We start from the raw sequence: 20,751 nt of genomic DNA, 5'->3' as shown, positions 1-20,751 counted from the left end.
TTGCGTCGCGATTTCCTGCAACCGTATTGTGCACAGTCGGTTTTTTTCCCTTCCAGATTGATGATGATGAAACGTACGTTTGCTCACGAATATTTTTCTACTTCGTCCAAAATTTAATTTACCGATAACAGCCGCGACTGAAGGTCGAAACTGTCTCTCATGAGAGGTTAAGATAGGGATTGATCTTGATTTCTTGCAAAATTAAATGCCTCGCGAAACTAAGATTTCCTCTTTTCTCTTGATCAGGATGATACTAACAGTGTGATAAATTGTGTAGGTGAAGAACGTGACATTTGACCGCAGGGAAGACGGAATATGGGCCTAAAGGCAGCCGTTCAGGCTCTGAAGTAAGATTCGCGTAAATCACAAATGTTATTAGTCGTAAATGCATCATCGATTACAAATACGTAAATTTATCTTTCGGATCTGCGTTCCCCATTAACGTACGGAATACATTTGACAGGAAAGCGGAACCTTTAAAGGATAAAGTTCAACGTTGTAAGGATCTGCTTAATGACAACGATGCCTGGGTATGCCAGCAGCAGTTACAAAAGATATATCAGCAGGTCCTTATACTTGATCTGGAATATGCTCTGGACAAGAAGGTTGAGCAGGAGCTGTGGAGTCTTGGATTTAAGAATTATATAGTGACTCTGCAGTCACAGGCCAAGGACAGGAAGAATCCCAAGCGAGGCGAGTCCCAAGCACTGCTTAGTTGGTGCCTAGAAGCAGCCAGTGGTTTCTACTTAACCTTGCTCCAGGAAATCTGTACTGTATTTGATTTAGATCTGCCGTTTAGAAGGTACACATCTTTTGCATAATTTTTCCTTATTTTGTTTCTTTACTTTGATTCTTTACCAGACCTGATTTTTTTAAAACTTTTATGCATTAGAGAGTTCTATAATAGATTATTATTTTTATTATATCTTTTACTTAGCATCTTGTTTTATGGGTTAAACATTAAGATTGAATTATGGATCTACTAATTAAAAATTATTCTTAGATTCTGTATTATCTACAATGGGTACCTTCGAACAAGTGACACACATGACACGGTGTGACAGTGTATCAATACGTCCTTATTGTTTGCCAATGTTAAACAAGGATGAGATAATCACTGTGTCGCACTGTATTGCTTGTTGGAAGGCACATAATGTATACTTTGCTTCTTATTTCTTACTTACTACTTTTTATTTCTTATTTTTTTGCCTCTTATCCTGTTTCTTTGTTTTCTGTTGCCTGAAATAAAAAGGTGATAAATTTTGGAAGAAACAAGAAACACAAATAAAATTTTAAAAAAATAGTTGCCAAAAGAGAAAAAAGCAAAAGATAAAAACAAAGAAACGGAAAGCAAAGCCATATTGTAGGTTAGGCTTTTAATTAATTTATTTATATTTATATTTAATAATTTATTTATGCCATTATTTTGAGATTTGCAGATTATGTTTTTATTGAAAATTAGATATGTTATTTAAAATTCTTAATAGTTCAAATACCCTATATAAAAGATGGCAGTTAGTGACATTTTTAAACAAGTATTTTGCAAGAATTTATTTGTAATAAATTTGTAACTTCTAGACTATAGTAAAGTATATTTTAGAATTTAATGTTTGCGCTCTTCTTACTGCACTGAGACTCCTAAATAGCCCTCTAAAATATCATTGTTATATTTTTAATAAATTTAGATTTGTAGTATCGCAATTATGCATATATCATCGAGAGAACACTATCATTTTTTACAGGAAAGGTTATGTTTATGGATGTACATCTCCATGGAAGGCCGTTGAGAAATTATCTCCACCTCACAAATCTTCTTGCTTTTATGCTTGCCAATATTGTCTTGTACATCTGGGTGATATCGCACGGTACAGAAATGAAAGCAAACAAGCTGAAATGTTTTACAGACATGCTGTCTCATTGTCACCATCGAGTGGACAGCCATATAATCAATTGGCGCTTCTAGAAGCTTCCCGTGGTAATAAATTGGGCACGGTGTTTCACTACGCACGTTCAGTAGCTGTGAAACATCCTTTCCCTGTCGCTGCAGCAAATCTTGCCACAACTCTGTCCTCTGCTCTGAACGATAAATCTTTCAATATCAACAGCAAGACCAAATTGAATTCTCAGGAATATATCACTGTTTTTCTCAAGCTACATGGAATCGTCCACATTCTTGGCAATTTGAAACTAGCATGCTCATATAGCAAGCAATTGACGGAAACGCTAACCGCATTGGTAGCTACTGAGAGCTTTAGTTCATGGATGCTCGTACAGATGTTAGTGATTAATCTGTATGCTTTGCAACATACAGCTGGAATTGGCACCGATAATGTGGAATTACTCAAGAATGAGCAAATGGTGAACGATAAAAAACTCGCTCGCGACTGTATACTGGACCTAATTGCAGGTACTTTGTCTGCCTTGCTGCTACCCGTTTACACGATGAAGAACTCTATCATCGAGTATTTTGCCTTGCCTTCTAGTAAGTATATTGCAATTTGCATTTTTATTTTTAATGAGTTTAGTAAAACTGTAAAACAAATTATATAATGTAATGTATATTTTTTTTTATAGTAAAACTGTGCCTTGATTGGATCAACATAAAACCAACGGTTTTGGAGGAAGTTGCTTTTACATCAAGATTACAGATATGGCCCAGTCTTTGCGTGCTTTTGAACGCATTGCAGAATTGTGTAGTGGATTTTAAATATGATGAATGTAAGTAACTGAATTTTATTTATTAGGTAATTTTATTTATATAGGCAATTTATATACATATCTGTGGCGTCGAGTGGCTCACCGCTCGATGCGATTGACTCGCGATTTGTAGACCCGAGTTCAATCCCACGTGCGCCCAAACGCGATTTTCGCGTTTAATGAGCCAAAAAATGGCTCCATCTTGTGATCAAAAGATCTATGATCATCAGCGCCGTTCGGATTCGGCGTTAAATTGTAGGTCCTATACATCAATATACATCAGTATATATTTGTCTCTAATATCTGACTGAAGGTAGGATTCTGTGGATCAATCACCCACAAAACAATCTGATTCGAAAAACGAATATGGGCCTCGGACAAAAGGGGAAGAGATCTACAGATATCCTACGCTCCACATGAGGAGATAAAAGTCATCATCATATACATATCTAATAAATAAATTTAAGAATTAAACTTAATATACCTCCCAGGTCAAGAACAAATTGAGCTATACTAGTTGTTCTTGACCTGGAAGGTATATTAAGTTTAATTTGGAAATTTATTTGAGCGGATATTAATTTAATTTAATAAATTTAAGAAAATGTATATTGTGAAATATATATATTATAAACAAGCATTTCGAAACAAATTATTATATGTAATAATATGTATTCACAGACATATAATTTACACTCTAAAGTATGTGACATATGTTTATAGATATCTGGAAAATATATTAGAATTAGAAAATCCAAGTTAGATGTTATAGGTATGCTTTGTATTCGTATTAGTTATGTTCTTACATTAATGGTTATATATACAATTGAATATTATTAATATTTTAATATTTTTTGCAATAAGAAGGTAATATTTTTTGCAATAAGAAGAATTATTTCCAGATTTAGTATTTTCAGATTATTAGAGTTGCGTTTCAAGACCGACGATTGTTCGGTACACAGTTTGGGGGGACTACGTACATTAGTTAATTATTAATTTTTGTTAATTCGTGATAGTACCGCGGTAGTTTATATATAAGCAATTAAAGATCTAAGCTAGAATGGCTTTGTATTCGTATTAGTTATGTTCTTACATTAACAGTCTTTAGTATTGAATATTATATATTAGAATATCACAATAATATTTGATGATACTTATAATGTTATATGGAACAGATGTTGCAGTACCACTGCCAGAAGATCGTGACCTTCAGGGTTTTCTACCGTTAGAGAAGAGTTTCGAGAATCTAAGATTTACAAATACAGCGCTGGAAGGTGATGTCGCAACATTAAACAAGTTACGGGCAGTACGTATTCTGCATCTGGGTCATTGTTTTGCTCAGTATCAAATTAATGGATCGACACCAATCTCAATTATGACGGAGGAGACAACCGGCGATAACAAATTCACGTCTATGAGCAATGGCACTGGGCCCAGCAATGAATTGATGAAGGAACTCGAAGAACTCAGCTTAAACAAGGACAAGCAGCTCGATACATCGATGAGTCCGGTACTGTCCGAAGCAGCTAGTAGTAAGAGTTCTATAGAAACCGATCTCGAGATTCTTGCAGATAAGAAAATTTTCCAAGGTATTCTTAAACCGCAAGGCTCCTTAGAACGAAACCGAGATTCCTCCGTGAATGTCGTAGAAACGAGCAACAGTGAAACAAATTCTCTTCCATGTACGAGGAAACCACGACAAAATATAGCAATGCAGGCAATTATGCGTCGTGCAGAGAATGAGCAGAAGCAGGTGACATTCAAAAATATATCACCTGTGATTGTTGAAGAAGAAAGTAATAAAAAAGCAAAAGTAGTGACCGTTCCACCGATTACATCTGCTGCAAATAAACCGACACTAATTTCAGAGATACCCAAAATTAATGAACCTGTCAATACACATAACATCCTTATTAACGTTCAGAATCGGTTGTCTGCGATGCCACTCGTTCAGTCTACCAGTCCGAACCAGTCTTTATTAATTCAAAATCAACAAAGATCCCCAAAATTGCCACCTAGCATTCCGATGCCCACTCAAGTAAATCAATTAACAGCCAAAGAGCAACAAACTCAGCAAGTTGCTCAACAAAATCTTCCACAAATGCACACTAATATGACGTCGCAATGCGGTCAACCATCATCGACATTAGGACCGGTTTGTTACACGAATCAATCGTTCAACGTGCAGAATCCGCAATTCGCCAAGAACTTCATGGCGAATCGATCGCCGCTGGCAAATGCACTGCGTTATCAAATGCAAGGGCAACTCGATAATAATAGCCAGTCAGTTCCAATGATACCGCAGAGCATCAATGGAATACATCATACAATCAGTCAGAGTAGGCCATTGCATCAGAGGGTGTCGCAAACTGTATCTCACAGTCCAGCCCAGTTGTTGCAGCAAAACATACAGCTGGGATCATCTGCTCAACAAAATATGATACCGCAAAGCATGAATTTGCAGACCAACAATATGGGACTGCAATCAAGTATGAGCATGGAGCAACAAAATCACTCGATGGGACTACAAAAACAACAGACCATGATCCCGAGTAATCCCAGACCAAGCGACATGCACAGTCAGTTAAATATGAATGGTTCGAATATGGCAAACATGTCGGCAATAATGTCGGGATTGTCTGTATATGAAAAGGATTCTCAGCAGCAAACTTTAACGACGTTGGCGAATTCACAAAGTCCGACTAACACGTCAAGTTTTCAGCTGAACTTCAATCACTTCAATCAGAATCAATCCTTTGGACAACCGTTGTCGCAAAATCAACCATCACCCTCTTTTTACAAGAAGAATTCAGACGCACTAGATTTCCCATTCCCGAATCAGGTCAACGTAACTAAGAATCAGCCACAGCAACAGCAATCTGTGGCGAACAATTACATGTTCTCCAATTACGAGCCGACTGAGCACTTTAACTTGTGGAAGGACAATCGACCACCTCAACCACCAATTGCCTGGTGGGGTTCGACTAGCAATGCAACGACTCAGATGCACATGAAGGATTCGAATGATAGTACATTTTCGAACTGGAGCGATTCGCCCACTCTTGGAAATACGAGTAGAATTCCATTGACACCAGGCAAAAATTATCAGTCACAACAACAAAACGGACAACATGGCAGACATCTTATGGCAGGAGGAAATAGCTTTGAGGATTCTAGATTGTTTGAGGTAAGCTCGTCATTCAAAATACAGGTATCTACAAAGTATACAGTAAAAATATATTGTACAGTATATTGAGACAAATAAGAAAGAAATATTTCTATAATATTAGAAGATTTTTAAACTTTTAAATATGTGATTTAAAAACTAAAAAAATTAGTTTTTAAATCACATATATTATACATGATATAATTAATAAAGCCTTTCATGTAGTAATTGTTTAATAATTTTAATTTAATGCAATTATAAGATTTATTTAACATCGAAGTTAATTTTGAGTATAAAAATGAGATTTTCTTATGTCGTATTAAGAGATTTATATATCTTATAAATATTTTATACCTTGAATAACTAAATAATAATGTTCTAGCTCGAACAGAAGCCGTCCCAAGCAGTGAGCACCGGCAACACTTACTCCTTGTTCAGTGGCAATACTTGGAGTACCGTAAATACATCGATTAATTCGGGCTCGACCAATCAAGATCAGATGAAAACACGGCTCCATCAGCAATCTCTGTGGTCCGGTCCGGGTCCTTCCCCGTTAGAGCGGCTTTTAGAGCAACAAAAGTCGCTACGCGAAGGAGGTACCACTTGAAGGGATGCGCGGAGAATCCGCTGAGGAGGCCAAGCAGAGTGTAATTTCGCGTTTAGCGTATGCCGATTTAAGTAACCACAAGCGTGCGCGGCGACGAATAATTACCTTAACCATTTGACAAGAGATATGCGAAATTCTCAAAAGATATGTAAGGAAAGAGCGGATAACTGAGGATGACTGTGGTACAGCGTCTTCCTCGGAGCATTATGATATGCACAGGGGTAATATAATCTTCGTTATTTTTCAATTGCACATACGAGATCTATGAGATACTCGGTATATACATTTTCGGAGTAGATTTTTTGCAAATTGAGCAAAGCAAAGCGAGAGACAAATGTTTGTCGAATGATGATTCACAACTGCAATTTAATTCGTATGGGAATAAATAGAAAAACAAGAAAAAAAGTATTAGAGGTGCGACAGTTGCGGTAGCTCTTAGCAAAACGTTAAATTAGTACAGGAAATAAAGGAAAATGTAGACACTAATTACGAGTGACGCGCGCATGACTTTGTATCTTTGGCGTATTTAGAAGACACAATAAACACGTCTCACTTATCAAACCTGATCGAGCGGCGCGAGTCATCCTGTGTTTCGACTTTACAACAACCCGAATGCAGAGATTGTATACTTGAAAATCAGACGGATGGACGACAATTATGGTTGAATTCGTTTTTAAAGTAATAACTTTATTTCGTATATAGAAGTATCATACATTAATAACTTTTCTGTCCGTAATATTATATGTAAGTTATATCACATACGTCGTGACTACATAATTCATACATCACGAAGTTTTCCTTCGTTTCGTCGCGATAAAGTTCTTGAAATTCTCATTCTACATCAAAACTTCTGACATTAATTTACTGAAAGAATATATAGGAAGTGTTTCAGGCAAAAATACAAGCAATACTTTTTTCCCTTCCTATTTTTTTTTTTTTACAAACAGAACTGCCTAACTGCGATTATAACAAATTATTAAACTAAAAACGTTTGGTGAAAAATTATACTTATCTTATATCTATGATTGCATCTATATCTGCAATCCGCAATAAAATTAGTCCCTTTTTAATCTCTTTAGTTTATCAATTAGGCAGTACTGAGAGATGCAAATCTAAAATGATCTAAAAGTACACTATTTTTTTTCGATGAACATTTAAATTGCTTGAATTACTTACATCGACAGTTTATAAAAATACAGGAATCGATAACATAATGAATAATTAAAATTGTTTCATGCTGAATCGAAAGATAAACTCTAGTTATTTATATAAAAAAAGATTACATGTTAAAAAAAAAACAAATTGACGAAATAATCATTTTACTGTTATCCTTTTCTTTATACAATAATAAAAATTATATAGCTTTTTTTTTTAATTATTCATTATGTTATCACGACTATTCATTGGATTATTTTGTGCGGTGATTGTTCTGTAATCAACTCTACGCTTTATCGTTAGATTGCAGTGAAAATAATTTTTATGATCAATTAAGTGGCGCATGTTATTCTCACGTATGTACAAACAGTCATTAGAAAGACATTGTCTTGATACTCTGCAAGATTTCACCTGTTTGAAAATATGAGTTGTGTTAACATGTCGCGTTATTATTATCTTCGATGTTAAACATAAAATATTGCTTTAAAAATTCTGTTAACGAGGCCTTATGATTATTTATAAAATTATAATCTTATTTTAAAATATTAAATATTTAAAACAAATCAATATCTTATGCAAACAGCAATGAATATAATCTTACCTGGCCATTGTAAGAAGCATTTAATGCCCCAATTGCTTCAAATGTATATGTGAATTGTTTACATACAGCGATGCAATTGACAATTTGTAAGGAAGCCATTAGATCACCCATATGATTTATGGAGATGTTTAAAAAAAATAAGCCCATTTCTTTGATATGAAATGCAAAATCGTAATCTCGATTCAAGATATACTCCAGACCCCATTTTTTTTGTAGTACATTATCTTTTGCGTTGAACTATAATAACAATTAATCGTAACAAAATTGCAATTTTGAAAAGCTTAATTATAATATGTCAAGAGGAGCTTGATTATAATTCCTAAAGATCCAAATTCATAAACTTGATTACGTGTTGTACCTCAAAAAATACATCTTTATGGTGATATCTCAAATGGCCAATCATTCTTCCATGTGGTAGTTCCATGATACAAGATCCAATACGACATGGATATGAACCTTTTCCTACTCTAGGCGCCAAACTTAATATTGATCTTTGTTGTTCGTTTTTTGGAACAATTGGTTGATTTGTAGATTCAGTTTGAGAAGCAGTGGAAGGCATACAAATATTATCAGTTTGAGTAGCCACACAAATCTTATTATGTAGGATTCTTCTATTGAGAACATGATATGGATGCAACAGGGATAACTAAGAAACAATATTTTTACTTAGAATTATTTTGTCCTAGTCACATATATATATATACATATATTATATACCTTTCTATTATTTTACGGAAGTGATAATCTAAATAGACAAATATCTGAGTTAAGATTGTCTTGTATTAATCTTGCATTATTCTTGTCCCTTCTTATTATTACTGCTATGTTAACTAGAAATAAAATAACCAGAAATAAAAACCATACCTTTATATCCTGTAATTTAGCTGAAATTTGTTCTACCGCCAAATTTCTTGTCCCTATAAAGGCAGATTTACATATAGGACACACCTGCAGCTGCACCCTGCATGGATTACATATGTGATGTCCGTTTACACATTGGTCTTTTATACCTTGTGTTGCTTCTAAACATACGGGACATTGGAGCAATTCCTCCAGTATATCACACCACTGAAGCAATCAGAATCAGTCGTTCAGTACAATAATTATACAATTACAGAACACGTAGCCAATATCTTGTATAGTAATACAAATCTAATATATGCCATTTATATTTATCATCTGTATTATCTGTATTTTCAACACTTCTGAATGTTATCTTTTAAATATTTACTCTTATATTTTCATATAAATACATTTGAATCACTTTTAATGTACTTATTTCGATTGCATAACCGTAATCGTAATCAGCTAAATTTCGATAATGTGTTCAAGAAAACATTACAGTGTGAGAATAGGATTCTCGCAAAAGAAATCGCGCTAGCATGAAAATATCAGTGTAAATAATATCATACCATGACTCGAATCTCCTCCATCGTGATTGCGCGTATTTGGAGTTCGAAATGCAAGAAAGCGATATTATTTTGAAGAGACGAAGTCACAAACGACCGGTAATCATAAACAAAACTGAGCTCTCTTTCGCGGAATTCCCCGTTTTTCTCTCCCAACACACGTTGCACGCAGGTTTGCCACGATTTTACGATAAAATAAAATTGCTAGTAAAACTGGAAAAGCATTCTTTGATTGGTCAATATGTAAAATTCTTTCTTCTGATTGATTAATCAAATACTTCAAAGAATTGTAGCGAGATTTTGTAGATTGACAGTAATCGAAAAATGGATAAAGATGAACATCGCTTAAGATGAGATCACATGATGCTCAATTCTTGAATGATAAGTATGCACGTATTATTGCTTCGATGCATGCAGTCTGACATTTAAAGATACTGCACGGAGTATTAATACTCCGTGAGATACTGTCAAAAACTACGAATTAGCACAATTATTTCCATTCTAAAAATGCTGTCAATCGTCTGCCCGATCAATTTGTCTTCCTCCTCTGTCCTGGGTATCAATCATGTAACTTTTTATCTAGAGCGGAAACGTGAAAAGTGAAAATTTTTATGAATGATGTATGAACATATACACACATACATGCAAAAAATTTTTACTTTTTACGTTTCCGCCCTAGAGAAAAAGTTACATAATCGATACCCTCGGAGTCGATTGCACAGTATGGTTATACTGTGGTGTGTGTTCCAAAATTGACTGCCAGTACTAAAAACCTATAGTGCTCGTAACATAAACTATAGGTTTTCAATAATGGCAGTCAATTTTGGAACACAGCTACAATCGACCCTGTTTTGTCGTACGATAAACACGCACAAATGAAATAGCACTTTAGTGCAGGAATAGAAAATAGACCAATAGAAACTGGAATATCAGACTACGCTAACTACGCATTGAAGATTATATGAGATTAAAGATTGAAAATTGTAATTTGACCAATGAGAATAAAGGAATTTTTGCTTCTATTATTTTGATTGGCCAAATATTTCAATCTTCAATCTCAATTTTTAATGCGTAGTCTGATTTCGGCCTTATCGTTATCAAGAAATTGAGCATGTGATTCCAACTTTAATAGCAATCAAATCTATGTTTCTGTGCACAATTGGGAAAATATTTTAGGAAAATAGAAATAAATATTAAAATTTCAACCTATATTAGAAATCGATATTTCGGTGTAACTAATTTCTGATAGATTAAAATCTTATTTAATATTTATTCCTGTTTCTAATATTTGTTCTAACAAATATTGAAAACAGGGAAAAATATTTTTATTATACAATACAAATTTTTTTAAATTATTTTTTTATTGTATATTTATATTATATATATTTGTATATATATTAATATATTTATGGTATTGTAATAATACTTGTTAGAACAAATATCAGAAACAGGAATAAATATAATGCATAGGCCCTAATTCGTTAATATTAGATGTGCATATTAATTACATTCTAGCATATTTCTATTTTAGTTAAGATGACGCTTTTCCTTCAAAGTTCAATCAAAATTTTCTTAAAAGTAAAACTAAATTTTCATAGTTAAATTCATATTCATTATACAGTTGATAAATGTCTCTCTCTCTCTCTCTCTCTTTCTCTTCGGAGATGTTCTAAAGATATCCAGTGAACGTTCCTATCCTTTCTGAATGTCCTAAAGATATTTCCAAGTGTCTCTTGGATAAAGTATGTGTATTATAAGGTAGCATAAGATAATGAATTTTGTTTTTATAAATGTATAAAAATAGGGCATATATCAGTGATAAATTTTGTTAGCAAAGAAAAAAAGAAAATACAAATTTTAGCCCAAAATTTTTAATAATTCAACGTTTATTTTATTTTGTTACTTAAGTTTTTTTTCTTACTAAAATATTTAAAAAACACACAAGAACCGCCATCTAACGAGCTGAGAATGACGGGAACGGGACAGACCATTCCGGAATAGTATCTATATAAACACATAAAACTCGTTACACCACTACTATTATATAATAACGGGTGACGCCGACTCCTCAGATACTCCAACGCTCCTTGACTCTGTGTGCCGTGCGTGGCACGGCTCTTGCGCGCGCAATGAATCAGACCGCGCCAGTATCGTGTATTCCTGCGGGGAAGATGTCGAAGGCGAAGAAGGTGCTGGACGAAGCCCGGGAAATCCAGAATCCCGAGCTGGATCTCGCGGACAAAGGCATCGCGACGTTCGAGGAGATGCCGGGATTGCGTGAGTCTCATCCAAGCGTCCTCGCGCGCGCGTCATCACGCGTCATTGCGAGATCGCCAAATTAGGCAACTTGTCGCTGGCCTCTCGCTCCGTGATCCACATCACGGCCATCTGCGCGGAATCTGATCACGTGGGCGATTCACGTGCGCGCGCGCGCTTACTTCTCTGCCTTTTAAATTTGACACTTCGCGTTTGATGTAGAATAGCATCACGAACAATTAAAAATAAGATAATATTCCGCGAACGCAAATGTTGAAGCTCGATGTACTGAAATTAGCTTAATTACTGAAATGTTAACACATTTAATGAAAATTCTTTTTCCATTTTCTAGTTTCCGTTACTTGCACACTTTTTGTACTCAGCATCTTCGCTTTTATTTCATTTTTTAAGTTCAAAAATTTTCAAAAGTTCTAATTGAAATCTTTACTTTCGAAAATGGTAATTGATATTTCGATTTGATTATAATTTTTTACGACAAAACAGATTTTCAATTCCAATTAAAATGTTACATACATCAAGAAAATATTTACATGCATTAAGTAGAATATTACGTACATTAAATAAGCCATTAAGTAAAACGTTACGTACAGTTCTTGTTCTGCTATATTCTATATATCGCTTGAATGTAAGATTATGTACACTCAAATCGTATTTCTCGTGCTGCATTTCTCTTGTAACTTTAAAATCATAATTTAAAGGTATCATGATACTCTTATAAATTAGTCAAACGGGAAAGTATTTTTTATTTGGATATATGCTTGCATTCGTTTATATAATGTATGTATATATGAAGAAAGAAAACCTACATGATAACAGAAAACTGTAATTTACAATTTTTGGGGGATTCTCATACCGGTTTATACTTTTCCGCATTTATTTGTGTTTTTTCTTTTATTCTGGAGAAGGAATTTTTATTCTGTATAAGGAAAACGAAATGGCATGAGAAATATGAAATGAGTGTTCCGTCGGTACTCCAGCATCCCCTTAATCTCAAAAATTTTTACTAACTTTGAGAAGTTCCATGACGTAAATTAAAAATCGCATAAAAATTCGGTTTACAGCATTCGAAACCGTGAACCTTTACCTTTAATTTTCTTTTTTATTGAGCTTTATACGATTTTTTTTATCGAATTAATCAATATTAAAACAAAAAATCACTTTTGCTTCAATGTTGAATAACTCGGTGAAAAAAAATCGTATAGAGCTCAACAAAAAAACAAATTAAAGGTAAATATTCATCAAAATTGTGATCATAATTTAATCTATGGTCAGAGATGACGGAGAGTCTGGAGAAACTCTGCTTCAAACAAATTGTACCACACCATGTCGCTTAGACCGTAAGATTATGCTTTCATCTCTATGACTTGTAACATCTATAAGAATCGCTGAAAAAGAACTCGTGTGTGTGTGTGTGAGTTCCGAAGCGTTCGATATTATTTTTATATTTTTTAATATATTTTATATTTTTATGTTGTATTAACATTGTAAACTAGAAATTTATTATATAAAATTATCTTATCATCGCTCGATTTAGACCGTTTTTCTTCTTTATACAAAACAATATGTTTATATGTTTTTTTATTACAAACTCAAGGATGAAGTTACAAAATTCAATATAATTGTTAAATGGTTGTTTTTATATATATATATTTGTTAAATATTCATCTAATTTGATATCTGTATTCATAATATTTATTTTGGATTTGTAATTACAGTGTCTCTAAAAAAAACTATTTGGTACAGATTTAAAAGTTAACTGTAGCTAATGAGTGCAGTTTTTTGATCTATTTCTTAAGCAAAATAGATATATTATGTATGTGTGATTTAGTTTTGAGGGTTTCGCAATGATGAAAATATTTTGATTAAGGTATTCGTTAATTATCTTATTTAAATAAATCATGCAGTTTTTGAGAAAAAACCCTCAAAATCAGATAATATTAACATATAGATACCTATTTTAGTTTAAATTCGAGAAATGTACACTAGTTTAGTTAAAAAACAAACCTATAATTAATTGTGAATCAAATCATCATTGAGATAAATTCTCGAAATATATTACAAACTGAAGATGAGTTTACAAAAGCCTTTGCATGTTTCAGTGAATATGATTAATGTAACGAGGCTGACGCTAAGTCACAATAAAATTCAAGGTGAGAGTGTCTTCAAGTTTAACACAATTTATATTGCCTGATAATTCAATCAATATATAATAATGTTTTCGGTACAGCGGTGCCACCAGGTCTCGCCAATCTAGTCAACCTGGAGATATTGAATCTCTTTAACAATCACATCACCGAGCTGCCTATATCTCTATCACAAATGCCGAAGTTGAGGATCCTAAATGTAGGGTCAGTATCTATATATATTTTATAGAATATGTCCTTATTTCTATATGATAATTTATCAGAGTGTTTAACTTCTGGCAGAATGAACCGGTTAGACGTGCTTCCTCGCGGCTTTGGCGCGTTTCCAGTCCTCGAGGTATTAGACTTGACGTACAACAATCTCAGCGAAAAGAACCTTCCTGGAAATTTCTTCATGATGGGTCAGTCGTGGTTAGATCACCTAACGCGCTTCTTCACAAAAGTCGCATTAATCTGTCCGTTTTTTAGAGACCTTAAGAGCACTCTATCTCGCCGACAATGATTTCGAGTATCTGCCACCTGAAATCGGCCAATTGAAAAATCTTCAGATTGTAAGAGGATTTTAGAGCTTTTATAATTTATACGTAATTTTATATATATATATATATATATATATATATATACAACTTTATAAGAAAATATCCCGTTTCTTTCGACGAGACTCTCTCAAATGAAACATTTCAGCTCGTACTGAGGGAGAACGATCTGATTGAATTACCGAAAGAGATCGGAGAGCTGGCACGTCTCAGGGAGCTACATATTCAGGGAAATCGTTTAACGGTTTTGCCTCCCGAGATAGGTAGATAAAATACAGCAATGTGTGTATTGTAGTAGTTGAATAGAACGTATACTGTATAATTGATATTACAGGGAATCTGGATCTAGTGAGTAACAAAGCAGTGTTCCGAATGGAATTCAATCCGTGGGTTACTCCGATCGGTGATCAGCTGCAAGTGGGCATATCTCATGTAATGGACTACATTCGCTCGGAAACGTACCGATAGTAGGTGTTAGATTGCTTTATTAATTATTTTTAAATTAATATGTAATTTTTAAATTATTCATTGGCTTTATTAATTATTTTTAAATTAATATGTAATTTTTAAATTATTCATTGGCTACATTCAGTAGATGAATGTCTCTTTCACAAATGTTGGAAGTTCTCTTCGCTAAGATAGGACTATTCCTCTAAATCTAAAATATAATCCAATTGAAAAACGTTTATTAAGCGTTGACTTTTGCTGAACACAGTCATTAAATATTTTGAAGAATGAAAATTTCTGAGTTATTGTTTTATACGAATTTTCTTATAATTTTTGAGCTTGTAACGCTTTAGTCAAAGTTTGGAGTAGCACTCTGTAATTGATCGAGAAGTCTTGAATAAGTATTTGTAATTCTTTTCAGCGTTTACAATCGACATCAAAGTGCCAAAGGTCCGCCACCTGATATTGAGAACGATAAAAGCAAGAAAATCTCACGTGCTCGTTGAATTGTCGTTTTCGTATAATTTTGACCAAATACTATCTCCTGCCTAATCTTTTGTACGGAGATTATTTTTACAAGCCATATACTGCCAATAATCGTTTATTTATGCTAATTAACGAATTCAAGAATTAAATGGTGCCTTTTAGAAATAGAATTAATGAGACACAAGAGGCGTAATGCACATTAATAACATTCTTATACATTATTAATTATCTATTAATGTCTATTTATATATTAATTAATTGTCTATTTATATATTATTTAATTGTCTATTAATATACATATATACATATGCATACATAATACGTTATATTTTATTTCTAAAAAATGTACGTATAAAAAAAATTTTACATTTATCTTTTTTGTTCTTTATCTTAAAATTATAAAAGCGAATTTCATATATCTAAATGATTGAGAACTTTAATATTTTAACTCAATTCTTTTTATGTAACATCGACGATACTTTATTAAAAAATTCTATTCTTGAAAAAATTGAGGCTTACTAGATTTTTACATTTGTATTTTGCCGTTTCTCTGGGCAACAAGAAAGAAAATCGCAAAACAAATCGTCTCGTCATTAATCGTCCGTGTCAAACATTTCCGGTGCCAATAACGCTCGTTTATCCCACCTATTGCAAACTAGCGAGTCTTCAAAATGGTAAATATCGAAAAATATAGCTTATTCATTCGCAGATTTAGCAATTCAAAAATCATCAATCACGTTTTTTCGCATAATAAAATACTGAATGATTTAGGATCGATATGTGTTATCATAATTCGATACAGTTACAAACATTAGGAATCATAAATTCAAAATTAAAAAATATAAATAGTGAGGGATTTAGATATAGTTTGTTGTGATATTTTAAAACGGTAAAGAGTGTAGATTTGCGATAAGATACATTGATTAATCAAAATCGATAGCGCGAAGTGCTTTCGATCCATATTGGCCAAGGCGGCGTGCAAATGGGCAACGCTTGCTGGGAGCTGTATTGCTTGGAGCACGGCATACAACCTGATGGTATGCTGCCACCACAGACCTGCTCGAGCGATGAAGGCTTCCAGACCTTTTTTAGTGAAACAGGCGGTGGAAAATATGTACCTAGAGCAGTTTTCCTCGATCTCGAACCAACAGTAATAGGTAAGTTCAATTACGACGGTTAGTTGATAATTAGACTGCATCAATATATCAATATCATTACTTCTTCGTTGTCATCTTTTAGATGAGGTACGCACTGGAACATATCATCAGCTATTCCATCCCGAGCAATTGATCTCTGGCAAAGAAGACGCTGCAAACAATTATGCGCGTGGACACTACACCCTAGGCAAAGAGATTATCGACCTTGTACTGGACAGGATTCGCAAAATAGCTGACATGTGTAGTGGTCTCCAGGGTTTCCTCATCTTCCATGCGTTCGGCGGCGGTACTGGATCCGGCTTCGCTAGTCTGCTGATGGACCGACTGTCCATGGATTACGGCAAGAAAGCGAAGTTGGAGTTCGCCATATATCCATCACCGCAAATTTCCACAGCAGTTGTTGAACCCTATAACGCGATCCTGACGACTCACAGTACGCTGGAGAATTCGGATTGCGCTTTCCTCGTAGACAATGAGGCAATCTATGATATTTGCAGACGTAATCTGGATATCGAGCGACCAACTTACACAAATTTGAACCGATTAATCGGTCAGATTGTCTCTTCGATCACAGCCTCCCTGAGATTTGACGGTGCCCTCAATATCGATCTCGCCGAGTTTCAGACGAATCTCGTGCCCTATCCTAGGATACATTTTCCTCTGACAACCTATGCACCCATCGTGTCTATTGAAAAGGCTTATCATGAACAGCTGACCGTGATGGAGCTTACCTCAGCTTGCTTCGAGCCGGCCATGCAGATGGTTAAGTGCGACCCCCGAAAAGGCAAGTATATGGCCTGCTGTTTGCTGTATAGAGGCGACGTGGTACCAAAGGATGTCAACGCGTCCATCGCGACTATCAAAACCAAGAGAACGATACAGTTCGTCGACTGGTGTCCAACAGGTTTCAAGGTTTCTTTTCTAGCAATTTTTCTTTATGACATTAGCAAAAATTTTACAATAATTTATAAATTGTAGTTTCTAAAAGTTCTACTACGTGTGCTATTAACTTGGAAAGAATTTCAGAATATAAATTTCGGTTTACTTTTTTGGTTATATCTATAGTTTTCTATTTCACAATATTTCGCACCGAGCTTTTAACATCAATTCCAACATTGTATTAATTTCATTTGGATATAATAGGTAGGCATCAATTATCAACCACCAACTGTAGTACCGGGCGGTGATCTGGCGAAGGTGCAGAGAGCCATGGCCATGTTGGCAAACACCACGGCGATTGCAGAGGCGTGGGCCCGACTGAACCGAAAATTCGACCTTATGTTCAGCAAACGAGCCTTCGTTCATTGGTAAATTCATTTTTATTTCACGAAATCAGAGACTCGCATGGATTATGCCCATTCACGAATTGTAATACGTCAGGTACGTCGGCGAAAACATGGACGAGAGTGAATTTAACGAAGCCAGAGAGGATCTGGCCGCGTTAGAGAAAGATTATCAAGAAGTCGGCACGGATTCCCTGGATGTCGGTGGTGAAGAAGAAGTTTAATTACCTGTAAAAGACTCGCAGTGACAAATCGCGTGCACTAAGAACGCATGTACTTTCGTGGGATAAATGAATGGTTTTTTTTTTTTATACGGTCACCAATTTTGTAGAATTTTTACATCGTTTTATTGTCCTTTTGTATATATTTTATGTGTATTGTTTTTATTTTAGATATATGAGCTTTTGCACGTCTTTGTGATGTAATAAAAGAATCTGAACTTTAGTCCATTCTTAAATATTCTTTGATCAGAAACTTAAGGGAACTTATATAAGTTTTTAATGGAAAATTTTTAAAGGAAAATTTTGACAGAAAAGGAAAATGAAAGACAGGGCACTGCTCGTAGACATTATAGGCTTTTTATTGTGTGGAACAGCACACGGCTGCGCGAATTATATTACATATGTATAAATTTCCGTCGGCATCTTTACATTACGGTCGGAGAAATTCTCGCATGGCGCGTAAAACTTTTGTTTTTCCCCTTTTTTCGAGTGTAGTAAAGTGTGATTTAAAAATCATTAACGTTTAGGGGATTTATTCTAAAAAAATATCGTGTTCGAAAATATTGGAAATCTATAATATACGTAACACATACCATATTATTTTTGAATGTTTTCATATGCGATATTTTTTGAGAATATGGCCCCTATATACTTGTGCGTATTACTCTGATACACGAGAAATTTAAAACAGGACATTGCAAGGAAGAAATGTAGTCTGTCTTTTTCTTACAGACATACTAAGCTCTGCAAGTAATGCCAAAATTAAATAGTCGTTAGTCGCATAATCATATAATTATAATAAGGGCGATAGTAAATCAAAGTAAAAACGTAAGAGCGATGATCGAGGTGCTGTCAAGCTGACGACAGAATTAACACGACAACTAATTACGCTGATCACAACGATAACGATGATAATGATAAACATTCGTAATTATTATGAAGCAATTGTCTTACTCTATCTTTCTTCACCTCTATCGTCGCTACACCAGCGACATTTTGGAACAGTTCCTTATCTCGTCCTATCATATCAATAGAATAATAATGATCTATTGTTATATTCTTTTAATAGAATCTTGGGCGCGCCTTCGTTGGCAGACGCGCGTAATAATTTGCATATTTTCGTATCTATAAAATTTCCCGGTTTCTGTCTCTTTCCCTGTATCTACCTATTCTCCCTCTTTCGTTCACTTAGAGAAACAAAAAGCTTTTTATCTTGTTTTTTTCATTATACTTTTTGGATTGGCAGATTAAGCCTGCCACTCGCTGGACTAGAGATTTTCACTATCTTTATTGCGCATCTGTTATATATTCGCGAAGGGGAGGTCTCTTCCTCTCCTCCTCATTTCTTTCGTATTCGTTAAAAATTAACTCTTTAAAAGAGCCAGACACGTCGCCCCTTTAGCTCGAAAATAGTTTGTTGTATCAAGGGATTTCTCTGGATTGTGAAAAATTTGTCTTCCTCTCTTAGAAAAGCAAATCGTAAAATAAAACACTGACAAGTCGGCATCAACTAGCGAGGACAACTTCTTTCTCATTCATAACTGGTCGAAGAACTTGGATTTATAAAAACATTTGTAGGTAAACTTTGTCTATAGAACAATCACTCTTCGAAATGAAAAATTTTACAAGCGCGAGATGAGATATTAAACGCTCAAGACACTCTCACAGGTTAACAGGAGTTGTTCAAGTATCAATAAAGTCAGTATCATATCGTGTTTTTATCTCTTTTCACGTTCAAAGAATTAAATCGCGAATACCCGTGGAAGATAAAGCCACGCGACAGAGTTGAGAATAATTGTAATTCTTAACAGTTCTAAGCTCCGTTGTATTAAAAAATTTTAAAAAACCCTTACTGGTCGTAATCGACTTACAAGTCGATTGTACAGCGCTTCGCAACGTCTTATAAAAACGTGCGTCTGTAAAATTGCTACGTGAAGGCCAAAAATCTTTTACTAATTGTCAGGCGTATAATCAATCCGCATATCAACAATATTCGTGTTCACAGGATGTTGAAAATTCGAGCGTGATGTTATCAACAAATATTGTTAGCTAGATTGAAGCGATTGTCATCGTCAGGATTTGCCTGTACGTGAATGTCCGTTGGAGTGTCGCGAAGACCAGGTAAAATAGGTGGGAAACGTTTAAGATCTTTGGTAAAAGCCCACCTAACACGATCGGCGAAAATTACGGACGCTCAAATATTACCGTCCAAGGCAAAAATAATCACTGATGAAAAATGAACACTGTTGGACCTCGAGTCCATCATGCACTCGTCGTGGTCGGGATACGGGACGACAAAGTTTCGATCGCCCTAAAAAGGAGAGCCGGAGACGCGATTAAGCTATCCAGATATCCTAGGCGTCCGATCAGAAAGTTTGCGCTATGTAATTATACGATCCGTTAAATAATAATCATGCTACGAGATAATGACTATGTTAATTCACCAATCATCACTATAATCGGCAAATTGTAAAAATAATAGCGGTCGTGACAAACAAAGCTACTCGCGAGTAATTAAAAACAGTTACAATAAATGAACAACTAATAATACAATTAATAGTAGCGATA

The 20,751-nt window shown here is 34.6% G+C and overlaps 4 protein-coding genes across 5 annotated transcripts; 3 read left to right on the top strand and 1 right to left on the bottom strand.

The window, feature by feature from the left end:
- Positions 1-26: 26 nt before the first annotated feature.
- LOC108775975 (protein SMG7) lies at positions 27-6,826 on the top strand. Its single transcript, XM_018542453.1, has 7 exons — positions 27-73; positions 278-347; positions 464-802; positions 1,743-2,482; positions 2,575-2,718; positions 3,870-5,881; positions 6,243-6,826. Exons 2-7 carry the CDS (start codon positions 316-318, stop codon positions 6,465-6,467), a joined length of 3,492 nt encoding a protein of 1,163 aa, XP_018397955.1. The 5' UTR covers positions 27-73; positions 278-315; the 3' UTR covers positions 6,468-6,826.
- A 1,012-nt stretch (positions 6,827-7,838) lies between these two features.
- LOC108775914 (uncharacterized) lies at positions 7,839-9,656 on the bottom strand. Its single transcript, XM_018542377.1, has 5 exons — positions 9,636-9,656; positions 9,070-9,291; positions 8,546-8,869; positions 8,224-8,460; positions 7,839-8,033 (listed from the first exon to the last, which is right to left on the bottom strand). Exons 1-5 carry the CDS (start codon positions 9,654-9,656, stop codon positions 7,839-7,841), a joined length of 999 nt encoding a protein of 332 aa, XP_018397879.1.
- A 2,105-nt stretch (positions 9,657-11,761) lies between these two features.
- On the top strand, positions 11,762-15,706 carry ics (ras suppressor protein 1). The gene is made up of 8 exons (XM_018542448.1): positions 11,762-11,909; positions 14,009-14,059; positions 14,137-14,257; positions 14,336-14,454; positions 14,522-14,604; positions 14,738-14,852; positions 14,924-15,056; positions 15,458-15,706. The coding sequence occupies exons 1-8, from the start codon at positions 11,762-11,764 to the stop codon at positions 15,540-15,542; spliced, it is 855 nt and encodes a 284-aa protein (XP_018397950.1). The 3' UTR covers positions 15,543-15,706.
- A 299-nt stretch (positions 15,707-16,005) lies between these two features.
- Positions 16,006-18,279, top strand: LOC108775969 (tubulin alpha-1 chain). Of its 2 annotated transcripts, XM_018542445.1 has the most exons (5): positions 16,010-16,196; positions 16,463-16,679; positions 16,762-17,591; positions 17,823-17,986; positions 18,060-18,279. In XM_018542445.1, exons 1-5 carry the CDS (start codon positions 16,194-16,196, stop codon positions 18,184-18,186), a joined length of 1,341 nt encoding a protein of 446 aa, XP_018397947.1. In that variant the 5' UTR covers positions 16,010-16,193; the 3' UTR covers positions 18,187-18,279. The 2 variants fall into 2 exon arrangements, with proteins under 2 accessions (XP_018397948.1, XP_018397947.1); XM_018542446.1 differs by lacking the exon at positions 18,060-18,279 and having other exon boundaries at positions 16,006-16,196; positions 16,762-17,583; positions 17,823-17,947.
- The last annotated feature ends 2,472 nt before the right edge of the window (positions 18,280-20,751 follow it).

Source organism: Cyphomyrmex costatus, unplaced genomic scaffold (assembly GCF_001594065.2).
Source record: "Cyphomyrmex costatus isolate MS0001 unplaced genomic scaffold, Ccosl1.0 scaffold330, whole genome shotgun sequence".
NCBI lineage: Eukaryota > Metazoa > Arthropoda > Insecta > Hymenoptera > Formicidae > Cyphomyrmex > Cyphomyrmex costatus.
The sequence above is the reverse complement of the archived record's forward strand: the minus strand, read 5'-3'. Positions and strand labels throughout refer to the sequence as shown.